General features: G+C 31.4%; 1 protein-coding gene across 1 annotated transcript; it reads left to right on the top strand.

Moving 5' to 3' along the window:
- Nucleotides 1–413: 413 nt before the first annotated feature.
- On the top strand, nucleotides 414–21,716 carry LOC145327463 (uncharacterized). Its single transcript, XM_080171011.1, has 19 exons — nucleotides 414–464; nucleotides 8,423–8,509; nucleotides 9,233–9,291; nucleotides 9,991–10,051; nucleotides 10,540–10,643; nucleotides 15,579–15,689; nucleotides 16,010–16,053; nucleotides 16,139–16,245; nucleotides 16,570–16,626; nucleotides 16,705–16,823; nucleotides 17,233–17,274; nucleotides 17,400–17,418; nucleotides 17,492–17,625; nucleotides 17,971–18,049; nucleotides 18,270–18,320; nucleotides 18,475–18,536; nucleotides 18,658–18,736; nucleotides 18,816–18,857; nucleotides 21,612–21,716. The coding sequence occupies exons 1-18, from the start codon at nucleotides 414–416 to the stop codon at nucleotides 18,843–18,845; spliced, it is 1,296 nt and encodes a 431-aa protein (XP_080027137.1). The 3' UTR covers nucleotides 18,846–18,857; nucleotides 21,612–21,716.
- Nucleotides 21,717–22,773: the final 1,057 nt, after the last annotated feature.

Raw genomic sequence — 22,773 nt, 5'->3', positions numbered from 1 at the left:
TATAAAGCATGCGCCAACTTTTTCCTGGGAGCTTTTCAGCGGAAACCGAGAAGACAAGCTGATATTACCTTGAAGATGCCAACCTTCAACAGCTATCTAACCGCCAAGGGACTGCTGACCAAGAATAACACCGACAACAAAGAACCAATGGAAAGTGCCATTGATGATGCCATCAATCTAGCAAAATAAACTATTGTAATCTTTTTTATAACCTGATTTTATTCGTGCTTTTATTCATTATCCTGATATCTTTCTTTTAAATTATTTATATATTTTAATAATAAAGTTTTAATAATAATAATAATAATTGTTTTTAAAATAAATTGAAAATAATGTAGATGGTTGTATTATTATTGTGATATGGTTAAACCTCCCGGCGGCGGTGCAAGCGATAACACACAAAGGTGTAGAAAATGGAACCTGCAACAGACTGTTTTGGAATGGATTGGGAGAACAGCAGCCAAGTTCTCTCTATATTCCAGGGATAAGGGATGGGAAACCTGACCGAAAATTAGGTCTCAGCCTCCTTTTGAAAGTGATGGGGCAACTTTTCTTTTTTGCCTATAAAATCAACTCATTTCCCTCAGTTCCTCATTGGCTGTAGGCCAATATCCAATAGCCTGAAACTTGCTTTTAGCATTAACCAATTAATTAATAACAAACACGTCCCCCAGTTCATTATTGGCTAAATTAATTCAACCAAACATAAATTTCTGCTATTAGAAAGACAACAATGGAAACTTTCTGCTATTAGAATGACAACAATATATATGACGTTCAATCACATCAACTTATTATTAAATTTACACATTAATAAATGTACATATAGCAAAACATAAATTGAGAGATCGTTTTTTGAAGACTGAGTAGGATTCAACATTTTATACTTTAGAACAATGTGAAAAACTCATGTCTTTAGACAACTTAAAAGTTACATTTCATGTGGAATTGATAACCCATCTAAATGATCACAAATACAAAACTAGTTCAATATGTAAATAAAAGTGTACTGTGTTTTGTTAAAAAAAAATTTCATTAATTTTGGTAAAAATTATTGCACACTTAATTGAACTTTTCTGTTAATATTTAACGTAAAATAAATTTTTTTTTTAAATTCTTAATTTATATGTTTGCTATGGAACAATTAGTTGATAGAATGTTACCCATGTACTTATTCAATTCTACTTAATTTATTTATTAAAGCTGGGGAGCTAAAGCGGTGTTTATTTCTATATACAAATTTTGGGGTGAAGTAGATCCCCCCTTAAAATGTTTGAAAATAAATCAGATTTAACCATCTCAAAAAAAAACTTTTTTTTAAATGGGGGGGGGGGGGGGGGGGTTGGTGAAGTAATAACGGTTTTTATTATATTTTATGATAGGTGAAATCAACTACCTGAATTCTATTCTATACTTTTTTTCTTTGCATTCATATAATAGCTATTTCATCATTGTTCATAGTTTTCAAATCTAACTACTGCGTCATCCCGAAACTAGTTTTTTAGGCCTAGTTGGAAAATAGGCCTGGAATAATATTTTCTTACGTTTCCCATCCCTTATCCCTGATATTCTTAAAACAGGAAAAATAACTCATGCTTGTGGATCTATTTCTGAGGTATCCTTGCCGAGAGAGTCTACCATGTACTTATTTGAAACTAACTTATTTAGGCCTGAAGCGAAAATAAACAAGAAAAAACTATAGATGGGGGGGGGGGGGTGCACTCGACTAGACACTTTCAGGGAAAATGCTATGTAGGTTTTGAAACATACGTGTAAATGCTACAGTTTCATAAACTTTGTCTTTTGCAACCATTAGTTATGAAAGATCATGTGTTTTCTTCCTATTTTTATCAAAACTTGTTTATTTAAATAAAGACATTTTTGTTCATTGGCTCCAACAAACACTACCCACCAAAAATAAATTAATATGCTAAAAAAAATTTAAAAATATTTTTTGTGAACATTTAATGCTACTTTTATAACATTTAAATCAGCAATTTATATAAAATTTAAAATGAATTCTGCGAAGTCTACAAGACAAATCATCCAGACCCTATGGGCAAGCGAGAAATTGTGGAGTAGAAGGGTATCAACACCATCCATCCCTCAAGGTTTACATCCCCCCAATTTTTTTTGTGGGGGGGGGGGGTTGTCCTACTTTTCAACAAAATGGATTAAAACCAACCCAGGACAAGTATCTAAATTACCTGAAGAGTAGAGCCCAATCGGTTCAACGGTTACCAAGATCTTAAGACTGACAGACGGGCGGATGGACGGACATTGTTCTACTTAAAACACTAATTATTAGCAAAAAGTTAAAGAAAAACTCTGCTCCAAATAACCACAAATACAACAGAGAAATGACAAAATCTATGTTCCAAAGCAGCGAAGCTCACAAAATTTATTATATGAATTAAATATGTAAAGTAAGTATCATTAATGGAAAAGTGTCTGGAGTAGTTATAGAGATCGAGTTTCGTCATAACTTAAGACATTAAAAATTATGTTAATTGTTAATAAACCCAATGTCTGTATATTATCATTTTATAAAAGTAATACGATGTTTCTCTGTCAATCTGTATTTATTTTAATATCACGATAACCACTGGACCGAAATAGTTTTCTTTTACAGTGAAGCTTCTTATTAGTGTTCGGAAGGTTTTAAACTATTTAAGGGGGAGTTATCTCCATCCATCATCTCTAGCAAAAAAATTACTCCCTCAACAAAATTGTTTTGCATTTTCATATTCCCCCCCCCCCCCCCCTGAAGAAGAAATTTGCCTAAATGATAGGGACGAAGTAATTTGTATAAATAAGTGGACTTTAAACAATTTTTTAAATTGTAAACGAAAAAAGAAAATATAAACTAAAAAGAAAAAAAGGGAAAGAGTAGCTTTACAACTTAATGAACTGATAATATCCAAATATACAGAATACAAGTTTTTTTATTCGGGTTCCACTCTAGTCAGGTGCATGCTTCCCACAGTGACATAACAATTATCATTTACGTACTTTTTTTTTATGCCAAAAAAACTCAAGTAAAAGTGATATGTTATATTTTTAAATATAATTAGTGTTAGTTTTATTCACTTAATCAAGTTTATGTGTTTCATACGAAAATCTTCAAAAATTTATGACCATTGCATTGCAGGAATAACTAAAACAAAAGTATAGAGTATAGGTTTGTCTACCTAATTTTGTTAAATATTTTTTATATTGTTTTAATTGATTGAAATGTTGTAAAAGATTCCTTTTAAAAAGAAAACTTAAAAACAAATTCTTTTGACTTTGTATGTTTTAAATTTATAATTAATTGTTTTGAGGCCTTTATTCTTTTTATCAAAGTATTTTGTTAATTTTCAGCCTGGGTTTTTATCTATTCTTTGAAAGTTTGTAATATTTAATACTTACAGATAACCAAGGAAGGAGGGGACATATTTGAATATAATTTTTTCTGGACCCCAAAGTTTTATAAACAAGTTCTATCATTTGCTCGCTTAAACACTTAGAGGTTCTTGATTGGTTTGTTCAAAATATCCTTGTTAAAACGTCTCTACCACTAATTTTAATCTACAGAATATGTAATTCTTATTATCATGTTCGAGAGTGAACTTTAGTTTCTTGTCCATTGTCTTATTTCATAATATCCCTGGTGTATGCAAAGAGTTTCAGAGTAGCCTTGTTAGTTGGGACTGCGGAAAGTGTCATGTGTGACATCATGAATATACGTCTATTATTCTTCTTTTTTTAGGGGTTTCCTTTTCGACTTCTCCTCTCATCCTTCTTCTTTAGACGTATTTTTATGACGTCACACATGACACTTTCTTACTTAAAATGACTTCTTAAATATTAATCACAAAAAATAACAATAATTCCAATCACAATTACTTTGTATTAATAACAAAGTTATATACTAATTACATATTTTGTAGAATAAGCAAATGATAAGATCATAGAATGAATGCTTATATACGAGGAACCTGGTTACTACTGCAGGGAAAGCATGGACAATATTATTCTTTCTTCAATATACATTTACCTTCCATAGTTGGGGATCTATTCATTGTAGCTATTGGGTTTTCAAATGAGGAAACAATAGATCTATAGTATGAATATATTTACAGAACTACCTGCCCCCTTTTCCAAGGACCTTCTTCGTCTGCTAGCAAATCGTTTTAGAATAGAATAGAATTTATTAACTAATGCAATACATTTAGATTATTAAATATACATATAAAATCATATTTTAAAAATTGCATAGCAAGGAGTAATTAAGCCTTGGAGTAGGCCGTAAATTTACCCCTTTAATTGATTTCATTTACTACTTTATTTATAGCGAGAATTACAAAAAATATTTATTATATAAAGATATTTACACAAATTTAATAGATCAATAATTAAGTGGGTTGACTAAATAACTATTTACAGTTACAGAAGTTGGTACAGATTTTATTTCTTACAGGAAAAGCATTTTCTTTTGTTGCAATGAAATGATTTATAATTTAAAAAGTAATCTTTTTTAATCATGGACAATGATTTCTTTACAGAGTCTGAAAGCCTTATTTCATTTCTCAAGTTATTCCAAAGTTTTGGAAATGACACTGCTGGAAAATATTCAAGATGTTTTGTTTTAGGTATACTTATCAGTAACTTTTTTGATCTCTGAGAAGAAAGAACTTTAAACATGTTATCAAAGCTTTCTGGGAGTTTCTTATGAAAAAATTTACTTATAAAATTTAAAATGTTTAAATTTACCAAATCATCAAATTTTAAGATTTTAGATTGTCCAAACCAAATTTCAGTGTGTGCATTATAATTAGCACCTACAATAATCCTTATTGCCCTTTTTTGTTGTTTTCTTATTTTGTCAATATCTTTACTTTTAGAGAGACCCCATGTGATATTAGAATAATTTAAGTGAGGCAAAATCATTGAGGAATAAACCGTTTTCAAAGTTTTTGATGGGAGAACATTTTTTATTTGATTTAATGCATATAGAGAACTAGAAACTTTGTTTTTTACCATTTTGTATGCTCATTCCAATTGAGAAATTCATCAAGATGTACCCCAACAAATTTAAAAGACTTTGTTTCATTTTCATTGCTGATTCTCTCAACTTCCTCCCCATTAATGAAGATTCTAAAGTTATATTGACAGGTTGCATACTGCTAAGTCTGAAGACCATGTATTTTGTTTTAGATACATTTAAAGAAAGTTTATTTGCCCTAAACCATACTGATGCCTTATCTAATTATTCATTTAATGATGTTTTTATGGTTTCTAAATTACTTGAGGTTTTACAGAAGATTGTGTCATCTGCAAAAAGGCTACAAAATAAGGTTGTTGAATTTGGAAGGTCGTTTATATACAACAAGAACAAAATTGGTCCAATGACAGAGCCCTGTGGTACTCCATGAGTTAATACTTTTTCTTCGGACTTTACACCATTTATTTCAACATACTGTTTTCTATTAGTTAGATAATTTTCAAACCATTTTGCAGATACACCTTTAAAACCATAGTGTTTTAGTTTGGATAGTAAAATTGGTATATCACACGTGTCAAATGCCTTCTTAAGGTCAAGAAACACACAGGCACTGTATTCTGATTGGGGCTTATTCAGTCCGTCATAAACTTTGTTGATTAAATGTATCAGTGGTTGTTGTGTATCTCTTGACCCTCTGAAGCCATATTGATGTTGATATAACATTTTGTTTCCCTAAAGATATCTAATCATTTGAAAAGCAACAATTTTCTCAAGTAATTTAGAGAGGGCTGGAAGTATGGAAATAGGACGATAATTGTCAAATCTATCTCTTTCCCCAGCTTTGTAAATAGGTATAATTTTTGCACATTTATAGTTATCAGGAATGTAGCCAGTGTTTAAAGAGAGGTTAAACAGGTGAATGATAGGCGTTATAATTATTGGCATTATTTCTTTTAATAGTTTCATAGAGATATTATCATTACCTACACTTGATTTTGATTTTAATTTGGACAAAGTTATATTGATAATAAAAGAGTTTACTTCCTGAAAGTTAAATTCTTCATCATATTGATCCCCCAAGAAATCCCTGAAAGATTTAGAAGATTGAGGTATTGATTCAGAAAGTCTTGGCCCAACATCAACAAAAAAGTTTTCTGCTACATGGCTGTGTTAATATTCCCGACATAATTGGTTGATATTATAAGACCCAATTGAGAGTCGGCACAAGGTCTATGGGATGGGAACAAACCCCTTCCTCCTCTAGTGTTTTATTCTAATAAGGAAAAATTCCAAATAAATATAGTAGATCTAGATCCCTAATTATTAAATTAAACCAATGAAACCACAGTGTAGAAATAATCCAGCCATATAAATGGCTAGTACGTGTACACATTTTGGTACGAAAATGCAGTTATTTCTTTATTTTTACCATATAAAATAAATCAGTTATAATTATTTGAATTTCAATACAAATTATTGGAATAAAACATGCATGATTAAGTTTAAACAAAATTCTTCGTGTTACCAGTGTTAATCTAAAATTTTTTTATTTTAATATCCGCGGAAAGCAGTCTATAATACGATGCGACTAATAATTATTCCAATGCAATGCCTAATTATTTTACACTTTTCGTAAAATTTACCAATTGCTTGTATTTTGAATGGCGTGTGACAGTTTTTATAAGAACTCTGCAACTTTTATGAATAATATGCATATTACATCATACGATATTACATTTAGGATGAACTGAAAATAGTTGCCGAATGTGTACGCAGTTTCCTGGGTGTTTCCTCATCCTAGCTCAATATTTACTACTAGCTACAAATCTTCAAACTTCCCTTAAAAAAATCAAAATTTGAATGTATAAACGATTTATTTATTATAAATTTGAATTTTTTAAATTTTGATTTTTTTTGAAGTTTGAAGCTTTTTTAGCTAGTAATAAATATTGAGCTAGGATGAGGAAACACTCAGGAAACTGCGTACACATTCGGCAACTATTTTCAGTTCATCACATTTAGGGTTCACAAGGATTAAACAATAGATTATTAGTACTTGGATATTACACCATATTATCAAACACTCTAATAAAGTGCAACTTGTAGCTGGCTAAAATAACTATCCCCAATCTACCCCCCCCCCTCTTCTCCTACTGGATGAACTAACTAACAAATAAATGATATTCATATTAGTGACCTAAACTGACGACAATTTTTTCCCCTGGCATAAGATATATCCACGTATATTATATTTCCATTAAATAAATTGAAAATCTGGAGGGTTTAGTATTTTTTGGACTAGCCCCTGCGTTTGGCTCTAGCCCTGCAGGTATGTCTTGCACCAAAAGTGACCAAATAAAACCCAATCTAAGATAAAACACAAACATAAAAAACCCCAATCCCATATTCTTAATTATTCTTCAAATTAGGGGTGGGGGTTCTTTTCTGTTCTCGCAAGACACTTGAAAGGGAAAGCACCTTACTTACTTCCTTATAAAAATTAATAAATTTTCATTTCTTTCACAAAAATTCCTTCACATGCAAATGAAATTAAAATGCAAAATTGTGATCTCATTCCCGTGGTGCTAAAATTTAGCCAGTAATAAAGGGATATGTCAGTTGAAGTTATTCAACTAAAAAATCGGATCATTTAAAGAAAAGGAAGCAGGGGGTTTCGTCTTATTTTGACAGTAGCATTTGATAATATTTGGTAATGTTAATGATTGCCCTGCAGGGTTAGAGCCCCCCCCCGCAGGGGTTAGAAACAGGAGAAAAGCTACCGAAACCCGCTACTTCGTTTTCTTTCCATGATCCCAATACTTAATTTTTCCTAAATCAGAAACAAATTTAAACCTTACAAAAATTTTCATTTTTCATCATTTATCCGTATCTTCTTGGGTTTAGCACAATTTATTTTCATTGCCATTAAATTTAATTCCAAGTGTCTGTACTTAGTGTACATTATGCATTTTTATCAAAAAAGGTACTATATGCAGGATTCAAAGGCTTGTCAAATTTAAAGGTGGTAAATGTGCCCAGTCTTTTGTAATCTTAAAATAAATTAAAAATAAGGTTCGAATAAAGAGGGTGTTTTTATGTGTTTTTGTTTTTCACTTTAAGGCAGATTAGGTTAGGTTATATTAGGTACATATTAGCCTCGAGGGGTTATGGCACCGCAGCTCTAGACCCCGCAAGGTTAAGGCAACTTACACTCAACAAACCTATATACTTACAGTTTTCAAGCATTCTGCAAACCAAAAAAACGGCTTAAAAAGCCAAAAAAAATTGCAGCAGCTATCCATTTTGGGATAACTAGGTCAAATAGTTTCAGCTATGTAGCCATGCACATCTTTAATTTTTATAACAATCATTATAGCCATACACTTAAATAGATTATATCTAAGATATTGTCCATATTTCTGGCTATACCTGTAGATCTACCTGGAACAGATCAGGATAATCTGGAAGCTGCCAACCTGGCTCACAAATCCAGATGATCTAACCAAGTTAATTCAGAAACAGGTAATTTCATTGTACTGAAGCTACTCTATTACTCACTTTGTACGTCCGCCTGTAAGGTTTTGGAAGAAATGTGATTTTTTTAGCTGATATTTAGGATAGACTGCTGACTTTTTGGGTGGAAATGTACCGTTCCAAAGAGCAGCCAGTATACAACTTACTACGTCCGTCAGTATGTCGTTCATGGTCTTAAATATATTCAAATATTTTTATAAAGGTTGTGTGATTTTCTTATATTCCATACCTTTCTTTTCTTTTTTTATGGCCACTGAACATCAATTAGCATGTTTGTCTATATTTTTTTCTGCTTATGGATGCTGTCATCGTTGTTAAATTTAAAGTTACTAATACAAGCTAACCGCACAACCGACTTAAATACTGTGTTTAAGCTTTAACCTTGTTAGTTTACAATCTCTGCTTAATACCGCGTCATAACTAAAGCTGCTATGTCAGGTGCGACGTTAATAGTAAGAGTAGGGGGAATGCCTGGGCCCAAAACAGGAGCAAGTCATTACCATGCACAGTTAAGACTTCCAGCCAAGGAACGTGCAATCAAAGAGTTGGTTTGCTGATGGGCGTTACTTAACCTAATATCCTGGGTGTTTGGACGGCAAAGGAGATATTTGGCTCCACTAAGTTTTCCTTGGTTGTTGAACCTAAAGCTCAAGTGTCATGGGCAACAACTTCGCCCGTAATTGGTGGGTAGTTAACAATTTTATTTTTTAGGAAGCCAAGGAAAGGGGATCAACAATCGAGCTTAAAGTTAAGAAAGAATTTGCAGACAGGAAAGTTTCATATTTTAAGTTTCCTACATTTTTATACAAAATTTATTAATCAAAGCAAAATATAGAAAATTGTTTGAAATAGATTTAGAATATTAGAGTTGAGAAAATGATAATTATTCGTTTGTATGTTACTTTATAGATCAATAGTGGCTTCTACTAGTGCTGCCGCCAGTAGTTTTATGTGAACTAACTTCCCCATAAGAAAATAAAATTGTGGAGAAATAAGTCCCTACGCAAGAAAAAAAAAATAAGAAAAAAAATTGGGGGGGATTTTTTATTTTTGGGGGGGTTGGGGGTGTCCCACCTCCCAAGAAAATAGCCTAAAACCAACACAGGACCAGTAGGTATATTCCCTGAAGAGTAGAATCCGATCGGTTCAGTGGTTACTGAGATCTTAAGGGTCGGACAGACGGACGGACAGACATCGTTCTACTTTGTATTATAGATTTATAGTTTATAAAAATTTTTGGTTTGTTTTAAGTTCATATTAAGTAAAAAGAGAGGTGAATGTATATTTATAGGATAAATAACATCGATAAGACTACAAAATTTAAAGAGAATATATTCTCTCAACAAAAACAAATCATTTAATGTTTTAATCCCCTTGAATTATCTGACCAAAAATTCATATTTTGGATTATTCCTCTCGTTTGTGACCATGTCTTTAGTTAAAAATTTAATATTGAATTTTAAAAACAGATCAAATCAATCAATCAATGATGCCAAGATTGCCTTTAGAAAACTACATGCAGACGAAAAGGCAAGTTTTATAAAAACAACAAAAATATTTTCTTGTTTAAAACTTTTGGCTTTCCCCCATATTTCAAATCTTGAAGGAAACCACCTAACTTTACCCCCAAAATGGAGGGCCGTAGATTCCATTTAACCACCTGAATTACTTTCAATATTGTACACAAACCCCCCAAAAAAAAGTTGGATTATCAGAAGGACACACAAACAATTTTTAGTTAAAAAATGAAGATGTAGGCGACTTCCCTCAAAGTGACTAGTAGATCATAGTTTACCTTAGGACAGGTTAGGTTAGGTTATTATTGAGTAGAGGGTACCAAGCAAGGCTAGGACACCACAGGTAAAAGTTTTGTAGGGCTACCCCAGAGGTTAGGAATAAATAAGAAATATCTTACCCATTTATTTTTAAAAAATAGTGTTGGGGCGATCCTGGACTCAACAAGAATCTTTGAGGGGAAACGCCGAAAATCTAATATCCTGCTAACATTTTAATTTCAGGAGATGTTTGAGTATAAGACTCAGTTGTATTTGTTGATAGCTGTCAGATTTGCCTGTATTGTTTCTGCTTATCATGCCAATGTCAAGCTTACCATGCTTTTGAGGTATAATGTTTTGATATTACCGTCATTTTTACAGAATGGATTCAGCTATGCCATAAAATTATGTATAGCAACGTATTACAGACAATTTTCCACAAATATTTATAAAAAAAATCATAAAATCAAAACCAGTTTTCTTCCTCCAAGACGCCATGCTTTCTCAAATCTGCTACTCAAGTTTTGTCTAAGCTGTTTGAATCAGGGTGTCAGAGGCTGATTATGGCTTAGAATTGCTGCCTCGATTTTAATCTGGTGGCTGTAGCTTGCTGGATGGCTATTTAAGTTGCGCGGCTGAAAGAGAAACTTATAGGGTGGCTTAAAAAGGAACGCCTCTTGCATTGAGGCTTCCTGTAAATCGTGCGTCTCATGTTAGCTATGGCTGCCGAGCCCTCATTTTAACTTTTAAAAAAATATATAGTCAAGTCAATCTAAAATACAATAAAAATGTTAAAGTAACTTGTATACTGTTTTAGAAGGCCTGGCATTTTATTTGGTTTTGCATCTAAACTTGTTTTTTTCTTATCTTCTACTTTTAATTTTTTTATTTTAAGTCTTGACTAGAAAAAGCTGGTATATATTCTTGTCAATACATGATTTCTAAATGCAACTTCAATGCAACCGTCTGAAGTTTAAAAGTACATCTTTATTATATGTGTATAAAATTGCTTTGATTTTTTAATACTTTGGACTCGCTGCAGAAGTAAGGCATATGGAAAAATCCCTCCTTATTTTTATTTTGTATTTAATATAAGAGGGTTTTCAGTGCCCAATATGTATTTTATGTGAAAGTACCAAAAACTTTCTTTTGACTTATGGTTTTTTAAATTTCACTTTTAATGGCTTGCCTTTTAGACATATTCTAAATTGTCCATAAGACTTAATTAAAGCAAGGTTAATTTCTTTAAATTTGTTTGTAGGTGTTTTATTTGCACATATGATCCTATTTAATTACAAAAAAGGACTTAAAGATTAAGAACCAAATGACAATTAATTAAATCTTAAATGTTTAAGAATAAAAAAGTTGAAATAATAAATACAATAAGAATGTCATTTTATAATTCAATCAATCTTAATTCTTAATATTCATGAATGAAACTAACCAGATTTCTGTCTGTCTATAGCTTAAGATCTCGCAAACCTCTGGACCGATATGGTTCTCCTTTGCAGCAAAGATTTTTATAGATTTAAGGAAGTTTATAACTATTTTGAGGGAGAGTACCTCTACCCTCAAAAGAAAAATCATCATGAAAAAACAACAATTTACATAAATGTAAAGTGAAGGGTCAATTCCTCCCCTCCCCTTTCATCACTCATTTACTCACAAATGCCTCTATGGGCGTAGCCGCTAGTATTTTTATATAGCTCCAATCATATCATGTCTGGTTTCATATCTTTTTGATGGACATTTTATGTGAAGACAAATTAATGTAATCTTTATGAAATGGTTGAAACAATGAGTTGTGTGAATTTAATTTTGGACAGACATACTTTATCAATTTTATCAATCATGCTCAGGGAAACAGGGATATATAATTGGTAGATTAATTTAACAAATATTCTCATATTTAGGACTATCTATAATACAATATCTAATCTTTTGTTATTCATTCTATGTGACTGTAAAGAACACAAAGTAGCTTGATGTCTGTCTGAAGATTAAGATCTCAGTAATACTAATCACTGAAAAGTAAGGTCTCTAATCCTCAGGGAACATAACTACTGGTCCTGTGGCGGTTTTAAGCTATCATCTTGGAGGGTTGGACACCCCTTTCCCCAAAGAAAGAAAAAATATTTTCTTTTGTAAGCAAAAAGTAATTGCTGAACCGATTGGGCTCTACTCTTCAGGGAATATACCTACTGATCCTGCGGTGATTTTAGGCTATTCTCACTCACCCCCACCGCACCATGGATCGAAGCTCACATGAAACCCCGCCCCCCCCCCCTCTCCAATTTTTTTTCCAAGTTATAATTTTTGTGTTTACTACAAACAACTTGGGTTTAATTATTTACGAATTAAAATTTTTGTGTGCACAAACTGGGTTTAATATTTCCACAGAGTAATTTTATAAAGAATTTTTTTAGAGTTTTATCTCTATAGCTTTAAGAAAAATTTTACATAGGTGGGATGACTTCCCATTACCTCATAGGGCGAAGCCCCTAGAGGCTAGGGGCAAATAAGTATCTTGGTTTACATTGATTAGAATTGATGAATTTTTCACATTTGACCAATCCCTGCATTCCTGATTATGCCAGAGTTCAATTTTAGAATAAAGGGATTGAAAATATGTTGGAATAATTCAAAAATTACAGTTTTTTCTTTTAGACAATGAACTTTATTTGGTATAAAGATAGGCATACCTATTTGTGAGACAGTCATGTATTTGTTATTTTATTGTAATTCTAGATAAATTATTGTTTACAATTAATGTATCCGCTTTAACCGGTGAACCGATATGGTTCTCCTTTTGAGTGAAACTTCTTAAAGGACCACGGAAGGTTTTTAACTAATTTGGGTGAGGGTTTCTCCACCCCCCGAAGAGAAAACGCTCCTAGAAAAATTATCCTCTACCTCCCCCCACAAAAAAAAACAAGTGTCCCTGAAGCCTATAGGGGCATAGCCGCTAATATATAAATAGATTCAAGTTAAGATTAAACCATTGATTTACATAAATTCAATGTAGACGTTATGCCTTGGCCCAAAAAAGGATTCCTCTGATGCTTCGTAAACAGTTTTCTACGATTATAAAATATTTCTTTATCCAAAGGAATGAATCCTTTTATCCAGAAAGATTTAAAATATCATTTCCACGCCTTCCAGTCAAGTATGTGGGTGGAGTTTTATCTCTTTAAAATTTATACACATTCTACTTTTTAGAAGTTTTTTATATAATTAGGGACGGTCCGTCCGTCTGTCAAGGACAGTTAGCTCTTTCCGTTAATTAAACAGGTTAAAATTGTACTATCGATTTCAAACTTTGCATGATGATTGCTTTAACAATTAGTTACGATTTAGTCTATAATCTTTACCAGGAAGTCCGTATGTCAAATTAAAGCATGCTGATTTTTCTAACTTTTTAGACTACAAATTTTGTATGTTATAATAATTATATTAATCTTATTTTTGGAAAACTGATTCCCTTTACCACAAGGTACAATGTTTTAAGCGAAGCATCTCAAAAATGAAGCCCTGAAAATGTGAGTATGTCCTTGAACTGTATCCTATATTTAAGAAGTTTTGCAACAAATTTACTTTAAATTTTGTTTAGACTTATGCATTAATATTCTGCTTATTCAGTTCTGATACTCTACAAGTTTTAATGTACGTTTGCCCTACCATCTCAAAGCTTCATTTTTATGGATGTTGTTTTTTGTAAATAAAAGTATTGTTCTCTGTGTTGCTATAGGTTCTCTCTTATAAAAATGTGAAATTATTTACATTAAAGGGAGTGTGAACGTAAAAATTTCTCATCTGATTATCAAATCTTAACATTTACTAAGCACATTTCACTACACTGATCAACCAAAAATGTCCTATTCACAAAAATATCCAGAAATAATGCCTTGATTTTATGGTATTTTGAGAGGGAAAAAGGAAAAAACAGGGAAAATCTGAACGTTTTTGTTTCTTATAATGTTTGTAGGGATATTTAACTTGTCATATATAGTTGAAACAATTTACTTACTGTTAAGGATTTATTTTATGCTATAAAATTGCCAATTCGTTTTTTTATAACGTAGTAATTAGGTAATAAAGACATATTTTAAACTCGTATTATTGACAAAAAAATACCTCACTGTCTACAAAGGGTTGAATCTCATAGGTTATATAAAATAATAATATCCTTTTTTATTGTGTTGAACAATAAATAACCCACTTTGGAGAATTAGTTTACACTTTTATCAGACTGTTTATAAAGAAATATTGCGTCTTTATTATTTACAAATTTGTAATTAAAGGTGGGCGAGAGATGGGCCATTTAAAGTTAATTGGATACTAATAAAAAACCTGTTTCTGGCTTTGTTATTGTATTTGGTTTTCAATAAAAAAATATTGCTTATTTTATCAATTTCTAAGTAACTATACATTGGATTAAAGCAAGGATTATGTTAAAAGTCAGCTTAACTGTTAGGAAAAATCTAGAACTATGTGAAAAAGTTTAATTTTAGCTATAATGGGAGAAAAAAGCAATTTAATGCACATTTTATATAATACGGAAAATTTCTTCCTTTCCCCGTACCTTATAAAATCGTCGGAAAAAGCCGTTTTTTAAGCAAACAAAAGCGCGTTTTGCTCTATCTGTGAGATATTATGAATGAGATAATGTTAAGATTTGATATTAAGATGAGAAAAATTTACGTTCACAGTCCCTTTAATTAATAAAAATTCAAAAGATTTAAGAATCAAAATCTTTTTGTTTTAGAATTGAAACAAAGAAATTTATAAACATAGTTGTTATAATTTTTGGGAAAGAAGTAAACTTTTCATTTATCTTTTTTTTTTGTTTGTTTATTTCCCCATCTGGACTGGAATATGCGGGTGAACGATTTAAATATCCACTTTATAAATGTTCCTTGGAGGCCTATTTTCATTTTTTCACCTTTTCAATGCTCACCCTCATAAATATAGTGTATCCCCACATAAAAGTAACAGAATGTCCAACTGTATATCTGTTTGTACCGGATGATCTCCCTAACCGCTTTACTTAAATTGTTCTCCTATACAGTAAAGCTTCTTATGGATCTATGTTAGGTTTAGAACTCTGCTGGGGAAAGATACCTTCACCCTCCCAGGAGAAATGGCCCCCGGAAAAAATACATCCCAAATTTAATTTTCTTATATTTACTTGTTAAAACCAAAATATAGAGAGAAGGGTCGACCACCCCCCTTTAGCGGCGTATCCTTATAAATAGCTCTAAAATTGTATTATCTTATTTCAGTTGTCTTCAGTTTGTGGTAGCTCCGTATTCCTTGTTTGTCTCTGGTACCCTGGCTCTGGCTCTTATACCTCCTATCTATGCCTCACATTTTATATCATTCTTATCCCTGAGGTATTATTCTAACAAGGATGATAATATCCATTAGTGGCCCTTACAAGCTATTACAAGTTTATTTTCTAGACTATAGGGACGGCATTGTAAAAAATGAAACAGACAATTACATGCTTGAAAATTCCATATTAGGATTGCGCATAAAAATATTTAAGCTTTGCCCCTAGCTTATGGCCTTCACCCCAATGGTATGTGATAGTAAAAATCCTTAAGCCCTTATACGACCAGTAGATATATTCACTGCCAATCAAAATAAGATCTTAAGACGGATAGATATCGTGCAATTATGAATTTAAGATGGAATTATTATTTTTGTTTAGATTTATATTAAACCAGCTTTTAACAGTTCTTGGTTTAGATTTAGGTAAACTATTATAATGTTTCATATTATATTTTGCTTCAGTTACTTTTGGTTTTACCACTCTAAAAGCCTAATTTTTTATGTTCAGGTTGGCTTCACATGTTTTCTTTAACCATTGATAAGAGTACAGTCCTTGGATTCATAATTATTGATCAGCTATTGTGTATCTACTGCCACTACTGTCTACCTTCAAAGGTAACTCCACAATTTGATTGTAAGGCTACTATACAATATGAGCATTTTATATATACATTTTTCTCAGATGCTACAGAAGACAGACGTTTTAAGAATTTTGAAAATTCCTCTTACTTATTATCAAACTCATTATGTGGTTTGCATCCTTTACATTATTCTAAGGACCTATAAATTTGGATTGGATGTATGTTTTTTTTTATGCAGTTGCTGAATTCAATTCATCTGATCAATAAGTTTCTACCCTAAAGCTATTTACAAGAGAAATCTAAAATAATACAATAAAGCCCTAATTATTAAAAGATTAAATTATGATAAATATTTTAGGAAATGAGCTTAAAAGAGACATTAACTCATGCTGTTTGGGGATTTATTAATACCAAGGTAAAAGTTGAGAAATAAAAATCTATCTATTTAAATTTTGATAAATATTTGTCAAGCATGAATGTTGATATATTTTAGACTTATCATATTGTACTGTTGCTTCATATGCAAAGTATAAGCCTAGAAATTCCTCTGATTATTTGGATAATAGATTCAGCATTTGGACTGACTGATAAACTGTCCAAAATTATTTCCAGGTATTAACAATTTAGGTTCTTATGTTCATATAAATATCTACTGTAAACGAATAGAAATGATTTTTATGCTAATAGATATTATTAAAAAATTGGGGTATAGTCCCTTTCGTAACATCGCACCTTATGAGGCAATTCTTCGTATTTTTCACAGTAGCTTTTCTCCTATTTCTAGCCCCTGCAAGGGATCTCTAACCCTGCGGGGCCAATTACCTAACCCTGTGGGACAATCACCTAACCCAATATAACCTAACCTAACCTAAAATAACCTATAAAAGCCATATTTAAAATACGACGAATTGCCCCTTATGGGGCGATGTTACGAACGAGGGAATATTCCCAAAAATTGTGATTTCAGTATTTAAGTGATGTATTTGTGAATAATAACAATCTATGAAATATTGACTTTTAGAACCTTTCTTCATTGGCTTGGTCTGTTCTACCCTCAACATAGGAAAAAATACATTCATTTTGAATTATTAACTTGATAATGTTCTAGATATTATTTGGTTCTTTTTTAAAGTTAACTATCAGTGCTTGTGTATCACTCAAAAATAAAATTGAATGTCTTTTTTCTAGATTGGCTCATTTACCAAAGGTAACATTACAATTCTGAAATTGGTATTTTAAAAATATTTTTACTAACTATTATGTTTACATTACATATTCAGGTTTATGAACATGCTCATAAACTCCATCACTACCTGCATGGTACAAATTCATTTGATGCTCACATTTATGGAAATGGTTTACCCGAAGAATTCTTTATTCTTTGCATTGAGATGCTATTTGGTTTATGGCTTAGGTATTGTTAAATGAAATTCTAAGACATGTTAACTTGTATAATATATAGGCATTACAAATTGGTATAGGAGTATCTATTTTATACAGTTTCCAAATTCATTTCTATCAATATGTTAGGCCTTCTATATATTTTTCATTAAAACAGGTTCCTGTTTTTGAGGATTTTTATAATTTAAACATCAAAATTAATAAGAGACAGAATGAGAGAAATAAGATTTATTGATTAATATCTAAAAAAATTGTTATTTACATATAAAATTGTAAAAAGACATTTTGGTGATAATTTGGTCTTTATTTGTGTTTATGTAAAATATTCTATATTTATTTGAACCTTTCGTGACATTAGGGTACCACCAACAATCTTTAATGCTTTGATAATGCAGCACAGTATTGATAACAAGATTGGTCACACTCAGAAACCTCAGGTATTTTTGAGCTCTATTTCCTACTTCTCTTGAGAAAATTTACCATGAAAACTGAGCTATTGTCTAATCTTATTAATTATATCAAAATTCTAGTATATATCCTTTGTATTATCAACTCTTAGAATTCAAAACAAAATTTTCCTTCTTTATAATAAAATAGGTTCAGTGATTTTCTTTATGATTAACATATTTTTAGAACAATTAAAAAAAAATATCGTAGGATGATTTGGGGGATAATTTTCATGCAGATCACCATATTTTACATGTCAAGGTAAACATCTGTTTACTTATATTTTTATATTAAATTGAATACAAAAAAATGGTGTATTATTATTTAAGTAAACCAATACCTTTTCAGATAGTTGTCTCCCTATCATTGAGTTATGAAGTTATAAACCTAATAAGAGATTTCTATTTAATCTTAGAATTTTGGAATCTACAACTCCTTGATGGATATGTACTTTTGCACTTCAAACTACAATGATAAGTAAGTATTATATATATTTTTTTTTTACTGATATGGTGAAGTTATAGTATTTAGGCTACAAAATTTTCCGTTATTCATTTTCAATCTCCAATCAATAGTTGACAGTAACCTTTTATTTCAGGTATAAACTGAAAGCTTCAGTATTCTACAACACTCCTTGCTCTGTTTATGATGTGGAAAAGATTTTTCAAAAGGATGAGGTAATTGATTTTAAAAGATTTATAGTTGTACTTTTTATTCTGATGAATTTTAAATTTTTTTCAATTTTATGTTTTTTAGATTGTTTTCCGTTTGACCCCAGTTAAGTGATTCTTTGCACATTAGATCTTTTCATGAAAATACTCTTTTTCGAATTTTAGTCTTCTGCTAACCTAAAAAGTTACTTTAGGAGCCTAGAAATACATGTACAAAATTTCAGCTCTCTATCTCTACTGGCGACCTAGCGCCAGGCATGTAAAATATCAACAGATAACGGTAGCACGGCGGTTTTAACAATATCACAGCAATGTGCAGGTTTTAAGCTCTTCTGCATATTTCAATTTAAACACATAAGGGCAAAGATATATTATCCCAAAAATCTTTTGTCAAAGTCTACTCTACACCTAGCACTAGTCAGTTTTCTAAAATCATGCCTTTTATACCTGTGAAAATAGAAATCGCCAGCGCTAGGTGTAGAGTAGACTTTGACAAAAGATTTTTGAGATATTATATCTTTGGCCTTATGTGTTTGAATTGAAATATGCAGAACACTTAAATTCATCTTCCAAGCCATTCTCTAGACATTTTAATTTTTTTTATGAAATAACGGGATTTCAAAACTGCCCTTTGAAAAGGCCTAAAAAATATCTTTTTTTGTCACTTTTTTCATTGCTTATAGTTACAACTTATTAAGATATTATGCTCAGTTAAAAAAAATCGGCGCCTCCAGCACCAAAACCGGCAAAAACTGGCAGTTAAACTTCTGTGCCCCTACTTGCCCCCCTCTTCGGTAAACAGTAGTTATCTCAAGAAGTAAAAGAGATATCAACACACAGAAAGAAAACTTTTTAAATAAAACTGAACTAAGTAACCATTACACATTCAATTTTGGGACTTTCCTTCTAGGGGCTTGTGAAGCAAAAGACCCACCAAAACACTAATAATATGAGTTCTGAGCTTATTTTTAAAGATATCAACCTGATTTTTTAAAAATCTTTTGTTACCATAATTGAACTCAGTAACATTTACAGATTTCATTTGGGACTTTCCTTCTAGGGGCTTGTTTGGCAAAAGACCCCCAAAAACTAAAAATGTGAGTTCTGGACTTATTTTTAAAGATATCAACCTAATTTTTTTTGAGATAACTTTTTCACATAACCAAACTCAGCAACATTTACAGATTTCATTTTGGGACTTTCCTTCTAGAGGCTTGTTTGGGAAAAGACCCCCAAAAACTAAAAATTGGCACCCCCAAATTCGTTTGGGGGGGGGGGTAATCCCCACTTTACACCCCCTCTTGGACGTCTATGAAACTCAGTTATGTTTACAGATTTCATTTTAGGACTTTCCTTCCAGGTGCTAGTGGAGCAAAAGACCCCCCAAAACACAAAAAATATGAGTTCTGAGCTTATTTTTAAAGATATCAACCTGATATTTTTAAAGAAAATTTTTAAAATAAAACAGAACTCAGTAATGATTACACATTTCATTTTGGGACATTCCTTTGAGGGGCTTGTGGAGCAAAAGACCCCCCAAAACACAAAAAATATGAGTTCTGAGCTTATATTTAAAGATGTCAAACTGATTTTTTTAAAGAAAACTTTTTTAACATAACCAAACTCAGCAGGGGCGTCCAAGCTTTTTTTTTGGGGGGGGTAAAATTTGCTTGGAGGGGGGGGGGGGTAATTACCCCCCCTAAAATCTGTTGGTAAGCAAAATTTGCCCCCAGGGTAATTTTTTTTTTTTTTGGGGGGGGGGGGGTAATTTAAATTTTATTAAATATTTGGTATTTTTTTTGTTAGAGATGTTTTATTTTGAGGGGTATTCAAAATTGTTTACCCCTCCTAAAATACCCCCTCCGAAATGGTTGATATCTTTAAAAATAAGTCCAGAACTCATATTTTTAGTTTTTGGGGGTCTTTTGCCAAACAAGCCTCTAGAAGGAAAGTCCCAAAATGAAATCTGTAAATGTTGCTGAGTTTGGTTATGTGAAAAAGTTTTCTAAAAAAAATTAGGTTGATATCTTTAAAAATAAGTCCAGAACTCACATTTTTAGTTTTTGGGGGTCTTTTGCTTCACAAGCCCCTAGAAGGAAAGTCCCAAAATTGAATGTGTAATGGTTACTTAGTTCAGTTTTATTTAAAAAGTTTTCTTTCTGTGTGTTGATATCTCTTTTACTTCTTGAGATAACTACTGTTTACCGAAGAGGGGGGCAAGTAGGGGCACAGAAGTTTAACTGCCAGTTTTTGCCGGTTTTGGTGCTGGAGGCGCCGATTTTTTTTAACTGAGCATAATATCTTAATAAGTTGTAACTATAAGCAATGAAAAAAGTGACAAAAAAAGATATTTTTTAGGCCTTTTCAAAGTGGCAGTTTTGAAATCCCGTTATTTCATAAAAAAAATTAAAATGCCTAGAGAATGGCTTGGAAGATGAATTTAAGTGTTCTGCATATTTCAATTCAAACACATAAAGCCAAAGATATAATAATCCAAAGATCTTTTGTCAAAGTCTACTCTACACCTAGCGCTGGCGATTTCTATTTTCACAGGTATAAAAGGCATGATTTTAGAAAACTGACTGGCGCTAGGTGTAGAGTAGACTTTGACAAAAGATTTTTGGGATAATATATCTTTGCCCTTATGTGTTTAAATTGAAATATGCAGAAGAGCTTAAAACCTGCACATTGATGTGGTATTGTTAAAACCGCCGTGCTACCGTTATCTGTTGATATTTTACATGCCTGGCGCTAGGTCGCCAGTAGAGATAGAGAGCTGAAATTTTGTACATGTATTTCTAGGCTCCTAAAGTAACTTTTTAGGTTAGCAGAAGACTAAAATTCGAAAAAGAGTATTTTCATGAAAAGATCTATTGCACATATATTGTTAACTACTGAGTGAAAATGAATCAATGTTTCGTTAAGATTTGAATATTATAAACTTATATGTCAATTTTATTTTATGAAAATAAAATAAATCAGCTCAGTTTCTTTTGAGAACACATCTTAAATATTCAGGTATCTTATAAGATATCAGATGATAAATTGATGTATATGAAAGCCAATGGTGACACACAAAATCGCTTTCCTTTATAAATTAAAATTATTGGTTGAATAATTTTGACACATATACTTTGAACCAAACAATTAAAGGGCGAATATAGGTTGAATATGATATGGGCTTAAAATTTAAGTGCAATTCTATACTTTTAGAATATCTATGCCAAATTTTAAAAATCAAAAAAAACCTTAAGTAGATATTGCAATTTTCGTGTTCACTTCAACATATAAAAAATTAGATAACCAACAAAATCAACTTTTTTATCCTTTATAAGACTTTTTTTTGACTATTTTGCTTAAGTTTGATTGACTATTACATTGGCATGCATCTTAAAATGATAATTTAAATGTTTATTATTTTAGATTATATACTATTTTATTCAGTTTTTAAAAAGCGTAAAAATAATTTGCGTAAAAGTGCATCAGGAGTATTGACTAGGGTAAATAATACGTCTTAAAGTTTATTTTCTGTACAAAGATCATTGATTACTTCTGGATGATATAAATACCCTAAAGTACGTGTTTTTTAACACACACACACACGAACCTTACACGGCCACAAAAATCAGGGATTTGAAATCATTCTTCCTCCAAGAAAATTTTATCAATTATTTTTTTTTACTTTTTACATTATTTTATGTTTTTTTTTACTTTTAAATATTTTACTTTTTACATTTTGTATGAAGGTAGAAGGAGGGTATATTTACCCCTGATTAATTGGTTTCCATGTTATTACGACTATCATTTAACGAAAGCTTTTTAATTCAACCTTGCTGCAAAGCCTTGGGTGATGCTAGGGTGTTTGAGTTCTTAGGGAACCACACTATTACATAATATTATCTTGAGATAGACAGGTTTTAAGCTATAAACAGACTTATACAATTGGATATGTCAATATCTTTAAGTTATTTATAATTTATGGAATGGCAAGGTTTTTTTTGAGCCCATATCATATTCAACCTATATTCGCCCTTTAAGATGTA

Source organism: Acartia tonsa, chromosome 9, assembly GCF_053477335.1.
Source record: "Acartia tonsa isolate MP-2025a chromosome 9, ASM5347733v1, whole genome shotgun sequence".
Taxonomy (NCBI): domain Eukaryota; kingdom Metazoa; phylum Arthropoda; class Copepoda; order Calanoida; family Acartiidae; genus Acartia; species Acartia tonsa.
Note: the sequence above shows the minus strand (reverse complement) of the source record. Positions and strands in the feature narration are given on the sequence as shown.